This window comes from Zalophus californianus, chromosome 3 (genome assembly GCF_009762305.2).
Source record: "Zalophus californianus isolate mZalCal1 chromosome 3, mZalCal1.pri.v2, whole genome shotgun sequence".
Classification (NCBI taxonomy): Eukaryota; Metazoa; Chordata; class Mammalia; order Carnivora; family Otariidae; genus Zalophus; species Zalophus californianus.
The window spans coordinates 115,151,543-115,176,455 of record NC_045597.1 but is presented as its reverse complement, the minus strand read 5'-3'; the positions used below and the strand labels follow the sequence as shown (position 1 = coordinate 115,176,455).

General features: G+C 46.2%; 1 protein-coding gene across 2 annotated transcripts in view; it reads right to left on the bottom strand.

Annotated features, from left to right (window-relative positions):
* Nucleotides 1–442: 442 nt before the first annotated feature.
* KIF5C (kinesin family member 5C) overlaps nt 443–24,913 on the bottom strand; it is a 147,908-nt gene continuing 123,437 nt past the window's right edge. The window contains exons 22-26 of one of the 2 annotated variants that reach the window (XM_027589084.2): nt 22,225–22,296; nt 19,580–19,684; nt 17,286–17,502; nt 15,994–16,107; nt 443–4,362 (exon numbers count right to left, since the gene is read on the bottom strand). In XM_027589084.2, the coding sequence (XP_027444885.1) occupies nt 16,001–16,107; nt 17,286–17,502; nt 19,580–19,684; nt 22,225–22,296 (501 nt within the window). In that variant the 3' untranslated portion in view covers nt 443–4,362; nt 15,994–16,000. Of the gene's footprint in view, nt 4,363–12,661; nt 14,430–15,993; nt 16,108–17,285; nt 17,503–19,579; nt 19,685–22,224; nt 22,297–24,913 lie in introns of those variants that run through there. The other variant, XM_027589085.2, reaches the window with a different exon arrangement.

Here is a 24,913-nt window from a genome sequence, read left to right as displayed (position 1 = left end):
AAAGATGCCAATAATCTTTCAACATTCAACATGTGCAGGGCTCCGATGCATTAGCTGAAGAATACCGCTGCACTAACATATTGTTGGAATAAGTGCTTTACTCGGGCAAGAAGAAATTCAGCTATTACCCTGGTCTACTGACCTTTAACTCAATCTTACCTTAAAAAAAGTTTAAGGCGCTTATTTATATCAGTTGCTATCGTTTCAGTGCTGAAGGAACAAATGTCAGGTTTTCTGGGTTCCTCACTAAGAAATAAATAAAAACAGATATTTGAGCCAAGGAAGGGGCAGAAAGGTCAAGGCTGACTTTACTTATGCTTTGAATCTGAGTGGCTGTCCGCTGAAATGAACTCTTCTTCTGAGGCCAATGGTTCATGCCGACACGGGCACTGAGGCCTTCAATGGGAATGCCTTTAGGATGACTCAAAAAAAACAGACCAGACAAAGTTTAACTCAATTTTATTTTCCACTTTTAGTATTTTTCAAATTATACATCATGCAGTCTGCCAGAGTATCCACACATCTTCATTTTAGAACCTAGAGGATAACCAAAATTCCCCAGGGGCCAGGGGAGGGTTACTTCCAGATCTTTTGTTACATGTACTATATATTACAGCATCATTACTTGGTATAAACGGCCATTTCCCCCCTCGAACCACCAAAACAAGTTTGTCCACAAATTTTTTTTTAATGAAAGCTACTGTACAGATACATAAAGCCCCAGAACACACATCTGCAGTACACATTACATACTTTACAAACTAAACATGTATAATCCTACAGAATGCCCTATTCCCCTTATATCTGCACACGATGAAAAGTCTTTAAAACTGGTGCACAAGATGTAAATGTGTAAGCAGACTTCATGGAGCAAGGCTTCCTTCGGCAGTTACCTAGCCCTTGTTCAATACTTTTAGAAAGGCTAAATTGTTAGTGTTAAATGAAACCATTTTAAACTACAATGGTTCCTTTAGCTCGCTCAAAATATTAGGGGTGAGACAATGAAGTGAAACCTTCCCCCTGTCCCCTTCCAGTGAAAAACTTCCCCAATAGGTCATGTAGCCAGACTCTAAATGTCTTCTGCCCTGCTAAAAACAACAAAACAGAACAAAAACACTTCAAAGAGGGGACTGTTAAGACTTTTATTTGCTTCCAGTTATTCCTCTAGGAAAAGAGAACCTATTAATTCCCCACGAGTCTTGGTGATGTCTCAGTCTGGCCTTGGACAGAACTATCACTCCTTCATGCGAAGTCAGGGCATCAAAAAGTTACTAGATGCTACATTCTAGACAAATATTTTTATTTCTTCGTTTATCCCAATATTTCTATGAACTCTAATTTTTGTAATCACATGATACTATTTCCTTTAAGTCTTACTCCACACTTATTCTCCCTACTGCCTGCCATTCAAACAACCAAACTGTACAGTATTTGTACAGAATTCTCTTGTGATTGACCAAAACACATTTGGCATTAATATATTTTAGTCTCCAACCATAAATCTTTTAGAGTTTTAAAAAGCACTTTATGAATTGATAATACAGTCAATGAAGGAATATACTCCATTATAAAAATGTAATTGGTTAAGTTGAATCCAACCATAAACCTTGATATCCCAAACAGCATTTCTCTAATTTAACAATCCACCATCCTGCAGGTAGACATTATTTGTATAAACCATCTGGCTATTCCCTTAGAACATCAAAAAGTAAACTTTCAAGAAGAAGCATGAGATATAAAATTATTCACAGAGGAGAAACACACGTTCTCTCTCTCTCTCTTTCTCTCTCTCACACCAAAAGTAGCATACAATCAAAAATATAATCACAGGCTCAGCCATTCAGAAGTGCGGTTTTTATAGTTAGAGTACAAATGTAAAGGAGTAATAATTTTTAAAAAAATGAAAGTTGCATAAATGTGGCTTTTTAAAAAGTGGCCTACAGAGGATATGGTCCTGATCTTAGTTTATCATATAAAGTAATTAAAGGGATCCACTTGAATATGTTGTAGAACCCATTCCAATAATCTGCCCACCCTTTAGTCACAGTGTAGGAAAGTTAATTTTGAGGTCCTATAAAGATTGAAGCTAGGTGAACTGACTGGCTGATCAGCAAGTAGCAGAATTATCTTTAAGAGACATCAAAGCCAACTTTCTCTGTGAATAAAAGTCGTGTGAATTTTGTGAGTCCTTTGTGGAGATCAAAAAATACGGGACTACAGGTGAAACGTGTGGCTCTTTTTGAAACATGAAAGGGCCAAGCAATTCTTTAGAAATAGAAAAGGGGTACCCAGGGAAAAGTTACTTTGGGGAGAATTTAAAACAATCTATTAACGAGAGCCCCAAAAAAGAATTATTGACCTTTGTTCAATTTCCACACGTAAATACAGTTGCATAATAGACAATAGTGGTATGACAACTATTAATTGGCAATCCTCTCCAAGACCAATGTTTTAGCTTCTAAAATCAGAGCCAAACATATTCACAGCAAGATTATAATCTATGGCATATGTTATTACCTGATAAAGTTTGCAAAACCTGCCCTACAAGGACCCTTCTATCAGACTGCAAATAGTCACGGAGCAGCTCTACCGGGCAAGTACTGGCAATAGAAGAAAATCAAAAGCATTTTTAAAGTGTAAATGAATGCAAAATCGTCATCTTTGTGAAATAAATATTTCACTAGAATTGGTCTTCTTCTTTCTCTTTACTCCCCCCCCCAAAAAAACAAAACACATATAAACAAAGTGCAACATTTAACAAATAAATTAAGTCAAAGCAGCTTTGCTGTGTTAGGGAAATTTTATACAAGAAAAGTTTGGAAGTCAATTCACAGTCCTCAGTGCCTTGTGCATGCGCAGGCACACACACACACACACACACACACACACACACACACACACACGCCCTCGAACTACAACTCACACAGTGAAGAGAAAGCTCAATGTCTTCCCGGCCTACATTTCATTCCGGTGGTGACAGCAGCAGGGACAGTGCCAGCTCACTCATCTTGGGCAGGCACCGAGATCAGATGGGTGCGTTCACTGAGATTGGTCTGGTTGTCACTGACTTACCCTCAAATTTGTCAAAACTAGTAGCAGCACACAAGACCAAGTTAACTGAATCCTTGTCAGCTTCCCTGAAGACTTTCCTACTTGGAAATCAATCCTTTTAAAATCCGCAACTGGAAGTAAAAGTTGATTCAACTTTAAATTCGTATGTTGGAAAAAACCAATAGTTAAACGTAAAAAAATCCATCCATACTGATTTCTTCACATTATGCCTAAGAAGATGAATCTATCTGATGCCAGAGAAAGAAGTCAAATAAACATTCAGCAATGAAGGGTTAAAATAACAACTTATTCGTAGGCACAAAAATGCGTCAGTCACTTCCCGCCACCCCCCCCAAGGCTTCCTTTTCCAACTGCTGGAATTGATCCTGGATTTCAACTGGCCATACCCCCTCCAGGCTTAAGATGACTCCCTTACGGAGAGAGGCCATCCCCAATGCGAGCTCCAGTAGGATCAGGAAGGAGGAGGCCAGGAGGGGGCCACCCCATTTCCAATCATCCAACTTTGCAGCATTTTCAACACTTCTGAAGGAAGGATGTTCAAACTGGGCTGGCTGAGACTAGTTGCTGCAGGTTTAGTAGCAAGCAGCTCAGGTGAATTTTATGTTTTTCTGCATTTACATGGATGTGTTCGAATGAACACATTCTACATTGCTACTGTCAGATTGTTTTCCTGCCTTGAAGAAATTTGCTTTGCTTCTTAACAGGTGCCCTCCTAAAAGGTGTTTTTACAGATCCAAAGATGTGACCTGGGGGATTCAAAATGCTTCTTTGGGGTAATTTGTTTCGGAAAAGTGTTCAGAATGAAAATTTTGAACCTTGTAGCAGCACTTTTTTTTTTGTTCCCTAAAAATATAAAGGAATGTGTTTATTTCACAGGAAACCAGACAGCTGCAGCAGAGCATGAGCCCCCCACCTCCATGGCACTTGGTTGATCCCCTCCCCCAAGGGACTGGCACGTGAGGGCGTTTGCTAGGACGGCACACTACCAAGGAAGGAGGCTCCGAGGGCCACCCAGAGACCACCCAACAGCCTAGTCCCTGGGCCTTTTTCCCAGGAGTAAGCGGATCTTCTGTAATCAGCCCCTTCGGATTTCTCAGGAAGAGAAAAGTCCAAGCACACATCTGTACACACAGAGATTCTACACAGCTCAAATATCTGAAACCAGTGTACTGCAGATGGCTGGGGTAAGCAAGTGTAAAAGAAAATGGAAACTGTGGGGGGGGGGGCGGGGAGAAAATAAAGGAATTGGTGATTAATGTAGTCCTTGACATGCTACGTGGAGAGCCGTATCTGTTGAGAGAGAACCAGAGAGAGAACACGGGAGTTAGAAGACACAGTGGAATTTCACTCCTCAAATGTTTTGGTATTTGGAATATCTGGGGTAATCAGATATTTAGATAAACATTCTAGATATTTAGACCAGTGCTGTCCAGTAGAAAGACCATGTGAGCCACATATTTAATTTTAAATTTTCAAGTGGCCACATTAAAAAGTGGGAAGAAACAAGTAAAATTAATTTAAATAACATTTTATTTAACCCAAGAAATTCAATATATTGTCATTTCCACATGTGATCAGTACTATGTGTTGAGAAATCTTATGTTACAGTATCACTATGGAGCTACTTCAGTCTTTTTCCCACAATGTTTGCAGTGTGGTGTATGTTTTATACTTTAGGCACATCTCGATGTGGACTTGGCCACATTTAGAGCGCTCAGTAGCCACATGTGGCTTGTGGCTAGCGTGGTGGACAGCACAGCTTCCTACTTACGGATTTTGCCCTGACAACAGTCTCTTCCAAAAGTCTGTATCTATTGACACTGGTGGTATTCAGAGAAACATAATGCATTTTCGCGTTCCTGAGGGAGACTGGAACACCATTCACACTTGTCAGGGATTTTGAGGCAGGTCAGACATGGCCCCTAACCCAGGAAAGAGGTTCCTAGTCCTGACTGGACTGGGCTGATGGAGTTACTCAGAGGGCACCCCCTGGATGTCACCCCACTTCCCACCAGAGGCCTATCCGATCATGCTCAGGTCTCTAGGATAAAAGCCTGGGCTAGTGCTGACTCAGAAGCCAGCCCGGACTGCTCTCTGTCACCTTTGGACTAACTCCAGTAAAATCTACTTTTAGAAAGGAACCAAAAGGTTCAGCTTCCTCCCACCAGCTGGAAGCCCTGGGTCTGTCTGTGGTCTTCCCATAGGTTTTGTGCAGAGCTCACCGGGCTTCTGGGATGGGGAGGTGGTGATAGCAAGGGTATGTCGAGCCTTATCCTCGAGAGACATGGGAAATGCCCGGCACAGAAATATGATAGACACTAAGAAAAATCCACGTGCTGATCTGATTTTAAAAGGAACTCCGTAACCTGACACGTTGTGCTTTCTGTTTTTGCCTCTAGAAGGCTTAGATCCAAATTCAGGGCCAGCTTTGGTAAACACCCGTCTCAGATTCCCGCTACAACGCTCTCTCCCCTCTAACGTGTTTCTCTTTACTCTCCCGACTCATATGTTATAATATTGTAAGCAACCTCACATAATTTATATAAATAAGCAAAATGTAAATTACAAATCAACAGAAAAAACTCAGGGTGTAAAAAAAGGGATTACAAGTACGTAACAGCAAAGTGGGTGGAGGAGAAAAAGAAGAGGAAGAAAAGAACATGCTCCTTTTTACAACACCCCCTCCCCCCAGACACAAAACTAAAAACCCAGAGAGCTCGTTCGGTAACTACCACCTCTTGCTCCAGTGTTGTAACTACTCACAGGTATAAAGCTGCTCAATTAAAAATGGCTTAGGGGCACCTGGGTGGCTCAGTTGGTTAAGCAACTGCCTTCGGCTCAGGTCATGATCCTGGAGTCCCGGGATCGAGTCCCGCATCGGGCTCCCTGCTCAGCAGGGAGTCTGCTTCTTCCTCTGACCCTCCCCCCTCTCATGTGCTCTCTCTCTCTCTCATTCTCTCTCTCAAATAAATAAAATCTTTAAAAAAAAAATGGCTTAAACAACCTTATATGGTAATATTCAGGTCATTTTTAGATGTCAGAGAAAGAGATTTGTTTATGGGAAGAGCATCTTTAATGTTTAGCCTCTCTGGTAAGATTTTGTGATTATTAGGACAAGAAATGAAAACTCCAAATGCCTGGTCATAGTGGTCATTTAAATTCATTTTGAGCCAAAAACAAAGCGGCGCAGGGATGTTTTCTGAATATCACCGCTCGAATCCCCATTTCGCTTTCCTTACAGGTTCATTTCTCCAAACACACCATCTCAGGATCACTTATGGGCCACCCTGGTCAGATGAGATGGTCTTCCTGCATGCCTTTAGGGCTTAATGTGCTGACAGAGCATTAGACACACGCTCAATGGGGCGGCCTCAACAATGCCCACAGACCGTGAAGTCCAACGATTTCTACCAGCCGACCTTTCATTCAAATCCCCCACCCCTCCATGTGCAAGATTCAGCACGTTCTGGCTAATGGTACAGAAGAAAGAGGGGGCCACAAAGGACACCCAACCTGCTTAGTCACCTCAAGGAGGGCGGCGAGAGAAGACAGAGACTGTGACAGGCTGCCAAAAGGAAAAACACAGGGAGTCCACCAATAAAGGTTGTTCTAAAGAGGGGGTCCATCTTCATCCTGAGTTACAGATCTTTCCAGCCTGTCTGCCGACGCAGTCTTTCCAGTAGGCCCAAGAAGAAAGGAGTCAACTGGCATACTCCCATCCATCCCCCAACTATCTGAATGTTCACCTCTTCTGATAAATTTAGGAGAGAAAATGGATAGAACTTATAAAAGTAAATGGGTTAGCTCCTGGAGAAACCACTTCTGACCGTTCTGATCACCGAGAGCGGCCAACCCAGACAGGCTGGCAAACCTCGAGAACATTTAAAACCCAGTTCTGCTGACCCTCTTGGATGGCTCAGAGTTGTTACTTCCTGAAAAGCACGGTACTGGCCCAAGCGACCTACTACAAGGCCATCCCTGCACCTCTGCCAAACTGGAGATGGTAACTCAAGAGTGGCAACGTGTGACCAGGCTTAGAAGGAAATAAAATAGCCTTTCTTTAGAAGGGGTGAGAAGGCTGAAGAAAGAAGCAAATTATACAAGGGTCTTGCAAGAAGTATTGAGAGGTTTTCCCCTAACTTCGGCTTTTGCAATTGCCTGCAAGTGGATTTATGTTTAATCTAAACAGTACGTAGTTTTATCTTTTCTCCTGCCTTTCTACCATTCAGTGCCCACGTTATAAGAATTGCCAGTTGTACTCTATGTATCACTGCTGAAGAGAAGCAGCGGCATCAATGCAATCTGCTGTGGGGGACGATCGTTCTTCCTTCCAGGCCCTCACCGTTGTTTCCTCTGAGCGCACAATGCTGGTTTCCAAGTCCGTAGTGCCCGCCTGCACTTCTTACTGGCCCCTCTCCCTGAGTCCCGCTTTCTCTATGCTGTTTAGGTCTGTCCCCACGACACACCATTGGCTAATACTTGTGAGGCCCTAATTTTTGCCACACACTCTCCTAGGACTTTCCACTCTTCTTTCACATCTCTCATTCAATTCTCAGAGCAAGCCTGTGATGAAGAAGGTACTATGGGGGCGCCTGGGTGGCTCAGTCGGTTAAGCCTCTGCCTCTCCCTCTGCCCCTCCTCCCACTCGTGCACGCTCACATGCTCTCTCTCTCTCAAATAAATAAATAAATAAATAAATAAAATCTTTAAAAAAGAGAGAAAGAAGGTGCTATGATCATAACTTCTCCACACCTAAGAATCCTGTCTGGAGTGACAAGGCTCAGTTTTCAACTAAAATAAGACACTGCAACTGAGAGAACGCAGAAGCAGATATGAGAATCCAGTGTTGTCCACTGAGCCAAATACTAAAGAGATGTGCAAACCATTTGCAAACCAAAGCAATTCCATTCTGCCAAGTTTTCATTTCGGAAAATAATTATGTTTCATTAAAAGTGGCATGTGTCTTAACAGTAGTGATATTTAAAATTTTGCTTCAATTTACATCAATAATATAAAACATACCAAGAGATATAGCCCAGGAATATAAAATCTCTTTGATGTTGATACTTTTTAAGACTACAAAGGGTCTTAAGGCCAGGGAGTTTGGGAACTGCTGCCCAGCAGATCAGAGTTCATGGTCCAGGACCCACCAAGGACAAGATGTGTGATCTTGACAGTTCACTTGGCCTCTTTGTAGAAGGTAGGATGGCATAATGTCAACACGGGCCAACGCCACACACCTGCTCTGTGCCGGGCACCTGCCTAAGCTCTCTGTGTATTAATGCATTTTATCCTCACAGCCACCCTGTAAAAAGTACAGTCATTTGGCACATTTTACAGAGGACAAGGAGGCACAAAGAGATGAAGTAACTTACCTAGTACATGGCCAAACTGAGATTCAACCCCAGGCAGCCCAGCTCCGTATCCTGAACCCACAATCACCCAGCTACGTACCCTGCAGGTAGCAAAGAGTCCCCCTGCAGAGAGGCGTTCACATTCTTGTGACTCAATCATCTCATTGCTAGGATTTTCCAACAGCAGGAGCAAGCTGAAGGGCCAGTGGCTCAGATGTAGACCACATGTGTGCCCTGACTTTACTACTTTGGAGGGTTAAATTCAAAAGCAGCTTCTCGCCCACCCTCCACGTGGGGAGCGAACCCATTTCTGCTGTGGGCACAAGGCAACTTGTACATTTTAGGTACATATAACATTTTTTATTTGTGATTAAGTGGGTATCATAACCAGGAGAATGGTCAAGGTGAACCCCACCAATGAGGCAAGATGGTTTGGATCCAGATATTCAGGACAGAGAGAAGAGTAACAAGGAAAGACAGAGATTTTAGAAAAGCAAATAGAGTATAAATGAGGAAGCGCCAGCTTGGAAAGCTCAGCCTGCCTAAGGACTAAACAGGGAAGGGCTGCCTTTTTGTTCCAGTAGTCAAAAGCTTAGAAATTTCTATTCTGCCTGAGGTGGAGGAAAACAATGAAGGGCGGGGTGGGGGTCTGAGGGACGGCCAGACTTCCTAGTTCAAAGACAAAAGAGCTGGAGGCCTACGTGCCCCTAAAGTTTAGGGCTTTAGCTGAAGGTAGTAAATGTGGGGAAATGGCCAAAGACATTCAGAGTCAAATAAGTCTGAGGTTTAATAAGTGCTAGCCTAGAAAATACTGGACTTCCTGTCTCTAATGTACACTTGGAATTTCCCCTTTTGGGTGTAGCTTACTGTGACAATTAAGCAACAAGTAGGCTTTTTTTTTTTTAAGATTTTTTAAAATTTGACAGAGAGTGTGAGCACAAGCAAGGGGAGCTACAGGCAGAGGGAGAGGGAGAAGCAGGCCCCTGGGATCATGACCTGAGCCGAAGGCAGACGCTTAATGACTGAGCCACCCAGGCGCCCCTGTGATAAGACTTAAGAGTAGAAAACCATTTGTGCATTCCAAATGTCTGGGCCAAGCCCGAAGACCCTGACTATGACAGGCACACAGGAAACATAGGGTCCAGGATTTCAGGGCCTCAGTCACAGATGACCTTATGGCAGCAAAAGGGACCAGTCGTGAAAGCCTGGAGATCTGTGCTCTGTGTCTGCTTCCAGCACACCACTTAAGAATGTAAAGATATTATGTTTTACTAACAACTAACAGATATATTCACAATAAAGTTCTTAAAGTAGTAAAACCTGAAGACAGAGCCATCCTACAGTGACTGTCACCGATCCAGGGAATGTCACATAAATCAGAGGTCATAACAGAACACCTGGTCTGCTTGGATGGCTCTTTGTAGTTGCATTCACCCATGTGACCCTGCTATAAATCGCAGACATGCTTTTCTAGGGCTGTTTTCTTTATGCCTCAAAGCATGAAATCACAGTCTAAAAACATGGAATTGCTTCTTCTGTAAGAGCCCTAATGAGTTCCTATTGGCTCTACCACTGTGATTTTACCAAATGTTTTATCAAAGTTTATTAAAACTTAATTTTTAAAAATATTTTATTTATTTATTTATTTATTTGAGACCGGGGGGGGGGGGGGCGGCAGAGGGAGAGGGACAAACAGACTCCAAGCTGAGTGCAGAGCCTGATGTGGGGCTCAACCCCAGGACCCTGAGATCATAACCTGAGGCAAAACCGAGTTGGATGCTCAACCAACTGAGCCACCCAGGCACCCCAAAACTTTATAGGCTATGATTTCTAGACTTAATATATATGGTTTTTTAATAAAAGTACAGTCCTCAAAATATCAGAGTCTACCTACATCAACAAAGTGAGAGGCATCCTGGGCATTTCATTTATTTCACAGTATTTTTAATTCTATGTTTTTCTTTCCACAAAAATCTAAAGCATTAATATGTGCATATTCTAGGGGTGCCTGGGTGGCTCAGTTGGTTAAGCAGGTAAGCATTTGACTCTAGATTTTGGCCCAGGTCATGATCTCAGGGTTGTGAGATCGAGCCCCGCATCAGACTCTCCTCAGCAGGGAGTTGCTTCTCTCTCTCTCTCCCTCTTCCCCTCCCACCACTCTCTCTCTCTCAAATAAACAAATCTTTTAAAAAAATATGTGGGTATTCTAGATTATCTAGCTGACTACCTTGCAACCAAGCATTCCCATGCAAGTTCAGCCCCACACACGCTTTATGCTACGACCAAGTGGATACTACTCACAACTTAAATATCCTTCAGCTAAAGTTGGATGCAACAGGACAATGATGTGTTCCAGCCACAAGATGACAAAATGGCTTGAAGGTATGCAGTGATTCTGCTGTGTTTTTCTTTCTCTTTTCTTTTTTCAAGCCTTTATTTTTAAGTAATCTCTACACCCAACATGGGGCTCAAATTTACAACCCCAAAGTCAAGACTCACATGCTCTACCGAATGAGCCAGCTAGGTGCCCCTCCACAGTGGTTTTCACACAGAGAGGGAATGAAAGAAGTGAGCCGCCACGTCATGGTACACAGAAGGAGCATAGATAAGCGAGACTCTACTAGAAGCAACACATACCAGAATCACATTGCACCCAGCTCTTTTCAGAGAAAAGCCACCTTTTATTAACTTCTGCTAAGGTTGGTAATTTAATTTTGGTTTATGGTTCATTTCGATCTAACTTCTAAATTTGTTTTGATTTAATAGTTATGTAAGATCTGTAAGTATATGCTATTGTAAATTTGCAAATACCTAATTATAATTAAAAAAAATCTCTGGGTAATACGAGAACTTTATCCCCTTAAAAGTACTGTATTTACTATTCAAATCCAAGAAATAATGGCCTACAGGACAGTCAAAAGACCCTTTTGCCTCAAAGCCTTTTAGAAAATAGCGAGGTTCCAGCGGTGCCCCACTGGCGCCATCTGGTGGACACACTTGAACAAGCAGCCAGCGGCTAGTCAAAGCACTACCTGGAAGGAAGTCCCACCGCAGGGCCTGCAGAGCCAGGGAGCCAAACGAGATATTTAAATGATGTCTGCATTGAATGTGGGGCCATGAATAGGCACTCAGTACTGCCTCAGAGGTCTACTTCACACCTTCTCTCTTCTCCAGCCTGCAACCGCATCTCCCTGCCTCCCTGCTGCTTACCTGGCTTCTTGCACAAGAGAACAGACACTAAGATGAGATCCATCCCACCTCCCTGCCACCCCATCTACCACCTACAGGCACCTGTCCTTCCTCCTCCGCCTTCCCATCACCTCCGCCTATGCTCCGGATTGCAGCTCCTCTCAGGAGGCCAGTACTCCCTGCCTGTAACTCTCTGGTCTCCTACATTATCCATCTCCCCGCAAGAGCCTCTGGGGAGCCCCTGCTCTGACTCCCCCCCACACCATCCTTTCCATGGGGTCCGGCACAGGGTCGCCTTTCCCAGTCATGAACCAGGTCCCACCACTCCCAGGCCCAGAGTCCCCAGTGGCCCCACACCCTCAGATTGCACTCTATGCTGCTGGCCCGGCTCAAAGGCCTCATTTACCTGGCCCCTCCTTCCCTCCCCGACAACCCTGATTATGAAGGTCTCTGTGTTCTCTGGGCTCCAGCCCTATCAGCCTTCCTGACTCCCCAAATATGCCAGCCAGCCCCACCTTCCTGCCAGTGTCTGTGCTACTCTTCCCCAGTCACTTCATGGTTGGTACTTGTTCTCCTCCCCCTGGCAGCTCCCCTGGATTTGACCTAGCTGAGATAGAAGCCAGCAGTATCCTGAGTTCTGATTTCTCCATGTTGGCATCTTTAGTCGCTCTGAAACTTTGAACATAAACCGAAATACTCATTGTGACTGTGTTCTCTGAAACCTGAAATGAAGCACAAAGAAACCCCAAAGATATCCAGGTGCTGCCCAAGTATGAATACGCTGCTCTGGCTTCAACAAGAGAGCTGGGAAGAAGAGTCAGCAGCTGAGATCATTTTTCCCTAGGAAGACACACTTCAGAATGAGCATCTCAAAGATCAGGAAAGATCACCTCAAAAGGTTTTGATCCCAACTAAGCAATGAATTCCACATTTCCAATCATTTTTTAAAAAAGATTTTATTTATTTATTTGAGTGAGAGCGAGAGAGCACGAGTGGGGGGAGGAGCAGAGGGAGAGAAGCAGACTCCCCACTGAGTAAGGAGCCCAATGTGGGCTCGATCCCAGGACCCCAGGATCGTGACCAGAGCTGAGGGCAGATGCTTAACGACTGAGCCACCCAGGCGCACCTCCAATTTTTTTTTTCAACTTCATGACTTTTATTTGCGGTGCCTGTGCTTTGTCTCGAAAATATCTTCTCCCCCTGCCCCTGACAGTGGGCGGGGAGGGGGCAGCTCCAATTATTTTTTTTTAAAAATGATTTTGCGTTTTCTCACTCCCAGTTATAATTTCCCACTTCACTGGCTACTATCCTTCTTTTTTTTTAACCTCCACTGACAAATACCCAGTCTTTTTCTTAAAAATAGCCAATGTTCTTATTCATAACCTTTAGATGAATAAATGATAATAACTTTAAAACACCTTATATCTGGTCATAGCATCAAATAGGACACTCATGGGCCTTCTCCACTCAGCGGTTAGAATTTAGGGCTAGAGAGGGACTAAAAACTATTTTCTAACGACTGTGTGAATTAAAGGAGACTATAAGCCAACATTCATCCATCACCTACTGCATGCCAAGTAGCACACTGCTACTCTATACAGCAGTGACGTTTTGATGGAGCACTTGTTAGATGCCAAGCAGCTTAGAAGCATGACCTCAGTCAGTCCTCATTTCAAAACCAATCGTCCAGGGAAAGGATTCTCCCCATTTCACAGACGAAGAAGCCCACTCTGAGGGTAAGTAACTTAAAGAGAGTAGAAGACCTAACTAACACCTGACCCAGGTATCCTGTCCAAAGCCAGGCCCCTCTACCACACCGCCATCCTGATAACCAGAAAGGTGCCTATTTGTCTTGTGACGTGGGGAACAGCCCAGCTGCAGGGGTTGTATGCACGGAGAGAGTGGGTCAAGGGGGCTTTAACTGCAGATAAAATAATCAAATCCACTTATAACACTTCAAGTTAAAGCAGTGGACCACCAGGATGGGTGAGGGTGGTTCTGTTAGTCTGAAGGTCTTAAAAGTCTCACCAGACCCACTGCTTCTCAATCTCAAGTGTGAGAGGGGAACACTGGGTCGTATGAAGCTTACACAAAACATGGGTGGGTCGACAGCCCTTTATGGGATCGCATGTGGAAAGTGGCTGTCCACTGCACAGTCTCTGGACCCCAGAATCCCTGGGCCAGTGTATTTATTGGGAGCTTGCTGGGAGCCAAGCACAGCCAGTGCTCTGCATGCTTACATGGAAGGGGGTAATGTAGATACTACATTTGCACAGCACTGTTGCATAGTAGGTGCTCAGTCAACGCAGGGTCTGGTTACCCATCCAGCATCCATCGCCTCGTCTTCAGCAAAGGAACAGTACTCTTGGGCACCTGGCTGGCTCAGTCAGTTAAGCATCTGCTTTTGCCTCGGGTCATGATCCCAGAGTCCTGGGATCAAGCCCCACGTCAGGCTCCCTGCTCAGCAGGAAGTCTGCTTCTCCCTCTCCCTCTGCTCCTGCTCTCTCTCTCTCAAATAAAGAATTAAAATCTTTAAAAATAAATAAAAAATAAAGAACACTACTCTTTCATGGGGCAGTGATATGCCTAGCTCAAAGCAGCCACTTTCCAGCCCCCTTGCAGCTAGACACAGTCACATGCCTCAGATCTGGCCGGAGGGACGCAGGTATCCGCACTATATGGACTTCCAGGAGGGCCATGAAAGGAAGCGGACTCGGCTGAGAAGCTGCTTTTGCCTCTTCCCGGCTTCCTCTCTGCTTGCTGACCATGGTGTGTAGGCACGAAAGCCAGAAGAGTAGAAGTCACTGAGGTGACCTTGAGGAAGGAAGGTACTTGCTGAGGACAGGGGTTCTAAACTTAAAAGGCGAGCTTTCTGCTGTCACTATAGAGTCGCTTTACCAGCCACTGACAGACCACCCTCAAATTTCCTTCACATGACAGAGAAATCCACTTCTGCCCTAGAGATGCCACAGTTCCTTCAGGATAGGAGTCCCCAAACTTTGGTGGCTAACAAAATCGCCAGGGGTACTCGGTAAACACACAAAGGCTCAGGCCCTACTTCATGAAGCCTTCCAGGCGCCAAGTGATACTGACACCCACCCAAGTTCCAGAACCACCGGTTTAGGTTTCTATCCTATGCTGCCTCACAGGAGCTTACAGTTCCCTTTGAGGGCCAGCCCCAATACCGACAACAATTTTCTAACATCCAAATTATTTTATCTGTAAGGGAAAGCGATCAAATCTGAATGGGGTGGCCCGCTGCCAAGACCATTTCCCATCCACCCTTTTAGGACACGGCAGATGGCGGTGGACATGCTGCCCGCCCTCGGCCTTCCCTCCTGTTCCCTAATCTGATCTGTGCCTGTCCTGCTCGTTGGCATGCTGCCTGGGGCAGCGCAGGACAGGGCCGTCTGGGGGAAGGCACCAAGCTTCCTCCTTGGCAGTTTTGGCGTGAGCCTTCGCAGTGTTGTCATATCCCGAGAGAGGGCTCCAGCCCCTCACATTCACATCCCGTACCTTGATCAGAAAGGACAGGAGAGGACTCTGTGCTCTCCGGTGTTGGCCTTGACACTGCAGCTTTGCCATGCCGGCTGGCCCATCCTGCAAGCTAGCTTCCTGAGAGCTGAGTCGAAGGACAGCATTTGGAGCTACCCCCTCCCATCCACAGGTTACTGGTGCAAAGTCAAGAGTTTTCCTGAACAGTTTTCTGGCCACCGAGTTGTCTGTCTGCCCTGCCCAATGAGTAACCTCTTTTCTCCATCTCAAGTACAAAAGGACAGTTTGTGCTCTCTCCTTCTTCTCTTTTCTAAAGTGTATCCCTTTTTGTTTGTTTGTTTGCTGGTAGAGCAGTATCACGCATGTAGATTGTAGGAAGAGAAATTTATAAACCGCCATCTCAAAGAAAAAAGTGGTCCTGACCTACCTAGATATAAATTAGCACGATTCTTAAAAACCCCTGTTTGTTGAGCTCAGAAAGCAATTACAAAAATATTACTTTCTATATCTGCTCTTTCTTTACAGTCAGTTCCTGAAACTTAAAGCAACCACCCACATCTATCTGCTCTGAGCGAAAGCAGTTGACAAACAGGTAATGCCCTTCTGGAAGCCAGCGGCACAGGGAAGTCCCACAGACAGAAGCAAGCTCAGGTGAATCATTTGCCACACCCTCATCCAGCCCTGGAGTGTCCCCGACGCCAGGTGGCCCTAGCGAGAAGAGCCTGAGGCTCTGCACTGAGTTGACGCCCCTATGGCCTGTCCCAGGACAGCAAAACTGCTCGCTCTTGGAGGGGCCCATGCAGACGGATGAGAACCAGGCAGGGCCAGGGACCTGCCCCAGGGCTGCCCCAGACAGAAAACACCCCTGACACCAGGGACTCACTTCATATTTATTTCTGGTAGTGAGTGGAGTTTGAAGAGCCGCCTCCTCCCCCTCGGATGGTGTGGACGGCCGTCGGAGACGATGCTGGGTAGTGTCCAGGGCGAATGGGCTTGGCTGTATCCGACAGAAAGGACAGAGCATTCAGACTGGGCTTAAATGGTCACACCCACATGCCCACAGGTCACATGTGAAAACCAAGATGCACAATTTTATCGTTACAGTTCTCATCAAGCATCAGACCTTTCTGAAAACAGGATGTCTGCCCTCGCAGACAGTACAGTTAGCTAATCCAGGGCACCCAGTGGTTAGGGGACAGAGAGAACTTATATATCAATTACTTTAATTCTGGCTGAGGAAGATTAGAAGGACTTCCAGTTTTCTCTGAGGCCGATCCGTAGGGAACACTTGGGTTCCAAGGGCATCTGCGTAGCCCCTGAAACTGGGTGCAGGTTTCTGCCTATGATGCACTTTTCTGGGAAGAAGCTTTCTAGTTTCCGGATTTACAAAGAGCATGAAATCCAATAAATGCAATGAAACATTAATCTAAGGTATGATCTAAAAACTAGAAACATGAAGTTGTTGGTTTACAAAACATCTGCACAGCATTATCTGATGGGAAATAGTATCACACGTTATTGGGAGGCATTTCAGTTTAAAAAAGAAAAGCTCTCTAGAGAACATTCCTAAATCTCTTTACCGCCTGTGGCTCCATCCTGGGAACTATGACTTAGCTGCTACACCCCCATTCCCAGCTCAGGCAAAATGCCCAAATCCAGGTCTGGCAGGGGCTGAACGTCCAGGCCCCTTTCCCAGCTGGGATCCACACCCTGCACACGGAGGCCAGCCTAGCTCTTTCCAAGGTGCTTCCAAACGTGCCCTTGCAAGTGGCTCTCCCTGAGGCTTCTGGCTACACCCTGCCCCTTCCCGGTCTGCCTGGTACAGAACAGAAGGGGCCTTTGGGCCTCACTGAGAAACAGCCAAATATTCTAGTGCTTGTGAGAACGTACCTCCGTTTACAGCCAAATACCTTTAGCTGACAGCCTAAGTTGGCTACCTTCTCTGCTCAGCTCAGCAGCTCTGAAGACCACAATGTGTATGCTGCAACCTCTCAGGATAAGGAAGCAGGTGCCTGACACTGCCATTCTCCCGGGAGGAAGGCAGGGTGCCTGGAGGCGCCAGCTGGCCCAGCTGATGCAGGCCCTGACTATAGCCTGGCAGATGTTCCAGAGCACACAGCCCAGAGCAGCAGAGCCCTGCCTTCCAGGAGGGGTGCGGGGGAGAGGCACACATACCGATCTGGGCCGAGTGGGCCCTCCTGGCCATGTTCTTGGCTCGCACGGCCTCCTTGATGCGATCCACCTCCTGCTGGTAGCGCTTGCGGTCCCGCATGGCGTTCTCCTTGGCCTCCTTCAGCGCGCTTTCCAGGGCCTTGACGCGCTCCGCCGTGGCACGCAGCCGCTTCTCCAGCTTAGGCAGCTCGCAGCGCAGGTCGGCGTTGTCCCGGACCAGCTGCGGGGAGAGAGGACGGGGGCGACTTACCAAGGAGGTGACGGGGCTGGCAGGAGGGGCAGACGGTGACAGTAAGGCGGCTAGAAGCGGACTCTGCGCCAAACAAGCAGCTCCGCTAGGTGGGCGCGGGATGTCCATGTGACCACCAACGCTGGGAGCGCCCAAAGGAAAATGGAAATCACGAACCGGCGCCTCCAACCTGCTATGCATGCCTCTTGTGTGCAATGAAGTGGGGAGGGACGCAGGATGAAATTAACGGCCACTTCCGGTCACAGGAAGCTTTCAGGCGTGGGCAGGATTTACTTCCTCTTCAGTTTGCGTGGGTCGGGGAGCTAGTGTGAGGAAGTTTGGCTACTCCGGCACTAGCGTGTGAAAGCTGAGTGATGTTAGCAAGTTCAGAAGCACTGGGTACAGGCGTGCATGTTCTAGAGCTCTCCGCAGGCCTCGTCCCGTGCAGGACGCGTTGTCTCCACCAGCATGTGGTTTGGACCCACTTTGCAACATATCCAGAGACTCACAGGTAACTCTGGGATACTGCTCTTTCTCTTATTACCTAAGACCCTCGGTTAAGAAGCAACGGTGAGACTTGGCGTGTTCAGGGTGGTCTGGCCACAGACTGGTGGTTGCCCGGGGGGGGGGTGGGGGTGGGGGTGGGGGGGGCGTGAAAGAGGTGAAGCAGATTCAGAGGACACTTACGGTGATGAGCACTAAGTAATGTATGGGATTGCCGAACTGACAGATCCCCGAAAATAATACACACTGTCTGTTAATTATGGAATTAAAAAATAAATACAAATCTTTTAAAAAAATAAGATGAAGGAAAATTTTTAAAATTAAAAAAAAAGAAAAAGAAGCAACAGGCTTGCGCTGGTTTAAAAAAAAAAAAAAAGGCTCAAGAGCCAGTTCTATTATTTCCTGACATCTGACTTGGTAAGTCATCCAACCCCTACACGTCTCAGGTTTCTCACCCATAAAAAAGGAGAGTATATAAGAGGCCCATTGTGTGAATCCCAGTGGATCCAGAAAAGTTTTGGAAAATCAATGCTGTATGAAGGTTACTCATCCCAAGGCTACACCTGCCTTCTACCAGCTCCAGTGCCTGGCAGAGAGCAGGTTTTTAATATTTATTAAAATATTCATTGAATTCATAAAATAATGAATTTCAGAGCCCTATTTCAAATTAGTGAATTAGAAAATCACTAATTGCAACTCAAACTGCAGTTTTTGCTTCTATATTTCTCATCAGTAATTTGCTTGAATGACTTCAACCATGTTGAATCTGTCATCCTCCCTTTGGGGAAAAATGCCATCCTAGGTAATGTTGAAGAGGATGTAGGCCCAAGAGAGATGCATCCCCTTAATCATGTGGTCCAACAAGTTGGACCATTTTTTTAAATTAACATATAATGTATTATTTGTTTCAGGGGTACAGGTTTGTGATTCATCGGTCTTACACAATTCACAGCGCTCACCATAGCACATGCCCTAAGTTGGACCATTTTTATCACATTCCGAATCTTTAGGATTTAGGGGAAACATGAACATTCCCGTATTTATACAGAAAGGAGAAAAACAACTGCCTAGATCACCAGTAGGTTTGGCCATGCATTCCGCTGTCCCTCTGGATAAACTCCAGAGCGTCGTAAGAACCGGAGAGGGTGCCCAAGAAATAGGGCAACAGAGCAGAGAGAAAATGAAGCAGGTCACTTCCTCTCTCGGTCTGTTTATTAATCTGCAAAAATAAGGGGCCTGAACCGACTCGGTGGTATTCACTTTGCATTCTGTGCAGCCTGTGGGTCCAAGGCTGGAACCAGAGGCAGGATGATAGGGCAGGGTTCTGAACACCCCACTTCCCAAACCCCAAGAGCTCAAACTCCGATTCCTTCCATCTGGCTTCGATAAAAGACTTTTATATATAAGGGAAGTCACTGAAGACTAATTAAAGGACTCCAAGGATCGTTCTGGCACTAATGTCCCCTGGTGATGCAGAACCTCCTTCCCGAACCGTGGCCAGATACAGTGGGGCTTCTTTCCGGGAGAGTAAGAGAATCAGAGGAAGCTGGCACAACTCTCCTACCTGTTTGTGAACCTTCGTGAGCTGCTCCAGGTTATTCTCCAGGAAGGAAATTTTCTGCTTCTGGGCAGCACTGCCCCCTCCATCATCGCTGTCCAGCTCCACGCTCTGTACCAACACCCGTGGTCAGCAGGCAGCCCCGCCCACAGCCCCCCCGGGCCCCCCCCCCCGACCCAGCATAAGCTGGACAACATTCTAAATCTTTGTAAAAAACCACCACCCCAATCCCACCAAAGGTTATTCTGAAAGTGAAAATAAACAGAGGTTCTACAAGTTGAGACTCAGTGACCTTCCCAATGAATTCCCTTGGCTGATGTCAAGGGTTTTCCGAGCATTATAGTTTAGAGAATTGAAAACAAAACAAACAAACAAAACTTCCAATCTTCCTTTGAAAGATACAGATTAGTTCTCTCTGTGAAATTTACCTCTCCCTTGCAGGTAGGTAAATAGACTTTTCTTCTCAAAAGGAACTGTTCCAAAACTCATTAAGAAGAACCAGTGTGAAAACATAAACCTAAGACCTAAATCTGACTTCAAACATCCCAACTGAGATAAGTCACCAAGCTGTTGGGCGAGTGCCTGTGGTCCCAACAGGAAGTCTCAGTGGCCTTTGCTTGTCCCTTCAGCTTCCAATCCCATGAAATTACTTAATGAATCCATCTCAAACTAGTCACAGCATCTGAGCGCATGGATAAACTCTTGAAATTCATCAGATCTTGAAATGGACAAAAACTGCCCTCCTGGGCCAAGACGTAAACTGAGAAACACATGGGCAAACACATCCTGGAGCCCAAAAATGGCAAGGCATCCTTGCTGCGTCTGATTACAGAGGGGACCATCATCCCTCCTTCTTCTTCTGAGAGGTGATGGCTGCACGCTGATCTCAAACCTGTGTCTCTTCCATCTACATCCAGGGTTCTCAAACTTTGCCCAGAGGAGGGTTTGTTAAAACTCAGATTGCTGGGCCCCACCCCCAGTCTCTGCTTCAGTGGACCTGGGGTGGGTCTGAGAATGCACATGTCTAGCGAGCACCCCGGTGATGCCAAAGCTGCTGGCCAGATAACCACACTGTGAGAGCCACTGGTGTACAAGTAGGTCCTTTCTCGACAGTTTTAGATCATGAAATCAGGGAAGCCTGATCTTAAGCTCCCTCGGACCCCCTCCTCCCTGACTTTTTCCAGTCCTTGCCATTATCTCTGCAGTCTCCCTCTCCATCGCCTCTGCTCTGGCCTCTCCCTCCTACCTGGTCCAGGTCTGATGGCCATTTCTATTTTGATGACTGTGGTCACTACCTACCTGCCCCACCACTGCCATTCGGGCCTTAAACTCTATCATTCTCTGCCTTTCTTTATTTTCGTTTTCAGGCCTGGAACCATGCTGTCAGGGGCCACGGCAAATCCATGCTCTGACCTTCAGTTGGGTACTCACACCACTACTCGGCAATCCTTTCACTCATCCCTGACAAATCCGCCCCCCCCCCCCCCACCCTGGGCTGCCTGAGCTTTCTCTAGGCTCTGTGGGCTCTCCACTGTCTCCCTTCCTTCACCATCAAGGACAGAGCCTCCACATTAACTGAGAAGATCAAAGTCGTCGGATGCACCTTTCCACGGTTATATATTGTCCTGCAACCATCTCCATCTCACTTCTCCACTACTCCTCTCTGGGAAGTTGTATCCCTTCCCCTTACCAAGCTGATACATCCATCTATGCTATTAATTCTGTCCCGCTCAGATCTGATTCCATCAACCCCTATATATATATATATATATATTTCACCTCCTTCCCTTGGCTCCTTCACACAGACACATGGGCACACATGTGCATACTTCTAAATACACCTTCCTTCCATCCTACTACACAGCTGGCTATGGCCCATTGCTCCTCCTGTATCATGTTTAAACATATTTAAAGAGCAGTCCCCCTGCCGCCCCCACCTCTCCCTCCTTCCTGAAACTTCTGCAAGCTGCTCTGGGATTCGCTATACGGCGACTCTCTGAGATCACTGTGTGAGGCACGAGGATCACCGAAGCCCAGACTCAGAAGTCATACAACCTGGACTCCATCCTACCTCCAGCTCTTTCAGCTGTGTGACCCTGGGCAAGTTACTTAACCTCTGAGCCTATCTCCACTAAGACAGAACCGCACAGTAAGAACCACTTACACGAGGTTGCCAGGAAGAGCAAATAAGACGCACATTGAAGTGCTTCATACGCTCCGACCCAGCCCCGAACGGCCCCTCACGGGCAAACGGGAGGTCCCTGCCTCTAATTTCTCTGGGTTTCTGGCATTGCTCACCAAGCTTCAGGGCAGCAGTGCCTGACCAGACCCCCTGGATTTTCCCCGCATTATGCACAACAGCTCTCATGCTGCAGCCAGACAGGTGTGTGCTCATTTGAAATGAAAGGCCAGGGAGAGGATTATAACTTCCTTTTACTAAGAAAAAAGCCGATGGAAAAATATTCCCAAGTACTTCTTTTTTTTTTTTTTTTTGCCCCCAGTACATTCTCTGAATACATTTTCTGGCCTGACGTAATTAATTTTTAAGCACAACCAGCCCCAATTTAAGCGAGTGATATTTCAACAGAAAATGATTCTTTCTGTCCATCTTCCTTTTCTTCTCAGTCATGTTCACACAAAATAGAACTCACCTTTTTAACCCGGGCAGTCAGATCCTGGACAAAGAGTTTCCGGAGGTTATGCAGAGTCTGCAGCTCCCGAGACTGGAAGGGAAGATTGTGAAAATGACGCTGCAGTGCGGGAGACACCTTGAATTCGGGACACATCGGGCACCAGACCATCCCCATCTGGTTGCCCCAACAACCCAGGCGGTTCCCACCTGCTCTGTGAGCCTACCATCCAGGCCACGGGGCTCCCACAGTTCCCCTGGCTTTCCTACCACATACGTCCACCCCTCCACCCGTCTCGAGACCTCCCCGAGGGCAGAGACTGGGAGCTCAAATCATGAACTAAACTAGAACAGAGCCTACTTGTTAGCGGTGTTCTCAATAGAACTTTTTCTCTCCCCTCAACCACAAAAGTAAACACCTTTTCTCACAAAAATTCCTAGTTGGTTGTGTTGTACCAGAATGGATTCTTTTTTTCCTCTAATTTATCACGTACACATTACACAAAATGCCAGCAAGTCTAAACGGAAAAGTCACCCACAATCTCTCCATTCCTAGCAGACCAACATTTTTCCTCTTTCCACGCCCCCTTCTAGCCCTGGGCCATGTGCGTTGGCTTTACATCACTGAGCTTGTGGATGAAGCAGGTGGTGGGCCTTATACCCATGTAACCCTGGGCAACCTACCTAACCTTCCAGTGCCTCAGCTCTCGTATTTGTAACAGGAGAATAAACATAGTAGTTGCTTCACAGTTGTTGTTGAGATTAGATGTGGTAATCCTTATAAAACTCTTACAGCCATTTCTGACACATTGTAAGTGCTCAGTAAACATTGGCTAATATTAACTTATTGATGCACCATATTTGACAGCCATTTCTTCAGTAGGCTTTTGTTGTTTCCCTTTGTTGTCATAATATTGTTATGTTGTACTTAACTTCTTGGGGATTTTTTTTTCATTTTGTATTATTTTCTATAAATGAACTTTAGGAATTAGATTGCGAAGACAACGCTCTGAGTCAAACCTGGTGACCTTTGTTAACAAGATCAGAAAACGAAAATAATTCCTCCCATTCAAGTCTTCATGTTCTTACTACTGGAGATACGATTAGTTCCTTGCAAGATATTTTCCTGTGAGGGAGGAGAGAGAGAAACTTGCATTTGAATTTCTCAATTTGTCTAAGTTAACCTACTCTTAACACAGAATGTCAAGGGATGCAGCCTGCACATGCTCACAGGAAAAAGAAACAGGCTATACAGCCATGGAAACACTAAGTTTCTTGGAATAAAAGTTCTGTGTTAATTTAAGGTCTTGTCACTGGGTCCAAGTCTGCAATTCTGTGGTGAAATAAGAGGCACCTAAAGTCAATTGCTTCCTCAGATGAGGCAAATGACTTTGTGCAGGAAGCCAAACAGGCCGGTCCTTATGAACGCAATGCACATGGCACCTGTCCGAGGCCTAGCCGCCTTCCAGGGCAGACGCCGGGGTGAGCTCTGAGCTCGCGTTTACAGACATGTCGGTCCAGGCCCCCTGCCCAAGGATCTCGGCACCACCCCCCCGCCCCCCAGCCCAAGCCCTTGCTCTGCATGTTCTCTCTCCTGCTTCAGGGATTTTATTCCTGACTGAACTGCAACCATAGTAAACATTTTCCATAAAAAAAGCCACCACACCACAGGGAAATGAGGAGACACGGGTCCCTTGTCAAAGGGCCAGGCATTTCCTCGGGGCCTAAATACCAAATACCACAGAGTCCTGAGTTTGGCACCTTTGTCTCATTTTTGTTTGTTCTTAGGTGAATTCAACAATTCAGGATGGGTGGTTAAAAACCTTTAAAACAGGTTGCACGTTGCATGTTTAAGCTTAGGCAGCTAGCATTTGGCTTCCCGCAGCAATGAATTTTCCTCCACGATATCATCATTTCTTCACGCCACCTGACTCACTTCCCTGAAACCTTCCCTGTCACAGGCCACTCTCCTCTGTGTAAAAGCTCAGGGCTCAGCGTCCTGTCACAGGGGACAGCGAGGGTGAGCCCAGAGAGGTGAAAACCCAAGGCCTGTTAACACAGCAGGAGAGGTCCAGCCCCAGAGCCCAAAGTCTCCTGTTAAAGCAAAAGGTGGTTGCCCAAGGGCCCCAAGACACCCTCGACATCTTCCAACGTCAACCCCTGGGGTGGGCTTCAGGCTCCAACCCCTACACGGTAGGTTTCACCCCCCATCCCACCCAAATACTCAAGAAGCCAGAAGAGCCCTTGAGCTAAGGAGAGTTCAAGTAAGGTCAGCCAAGGCCAAGCGAGCATGTTGCTGAAGAACATTACAGCTTGGGGAGGATTCCAACAGCAGGTTAAGTGAAAACATCCAAGCCTAAAATGACACATGCTGTGGGGATCTGATTTGGGGTTTCACATGTGGATGTATGCAACGTGTGTGAGTGGTGAGTGAGAGCAGGAGAGAGAAAGGGAGCCAATGTGTCAGTGGGTCTGTCCCTGTGGGCGAGTGTGTGGGTGGAGGGGGCAGGGATGGTGGTTCATAGGTGGAAGGTACTGAAATGTCACTTATCTCTGGCTAGTGGGAATTTTAAAGTTCAATATTTTTCTGAATGTTTAGAAACATCTGTAACTGTGGGTATCACTTCTCCGGTAAAACAGACATAGATGAGGCAACTTCATGGCTTCATTTCAGTTTCCCCCAGAGCCAGCCGGGCATCCACCACCTTCTC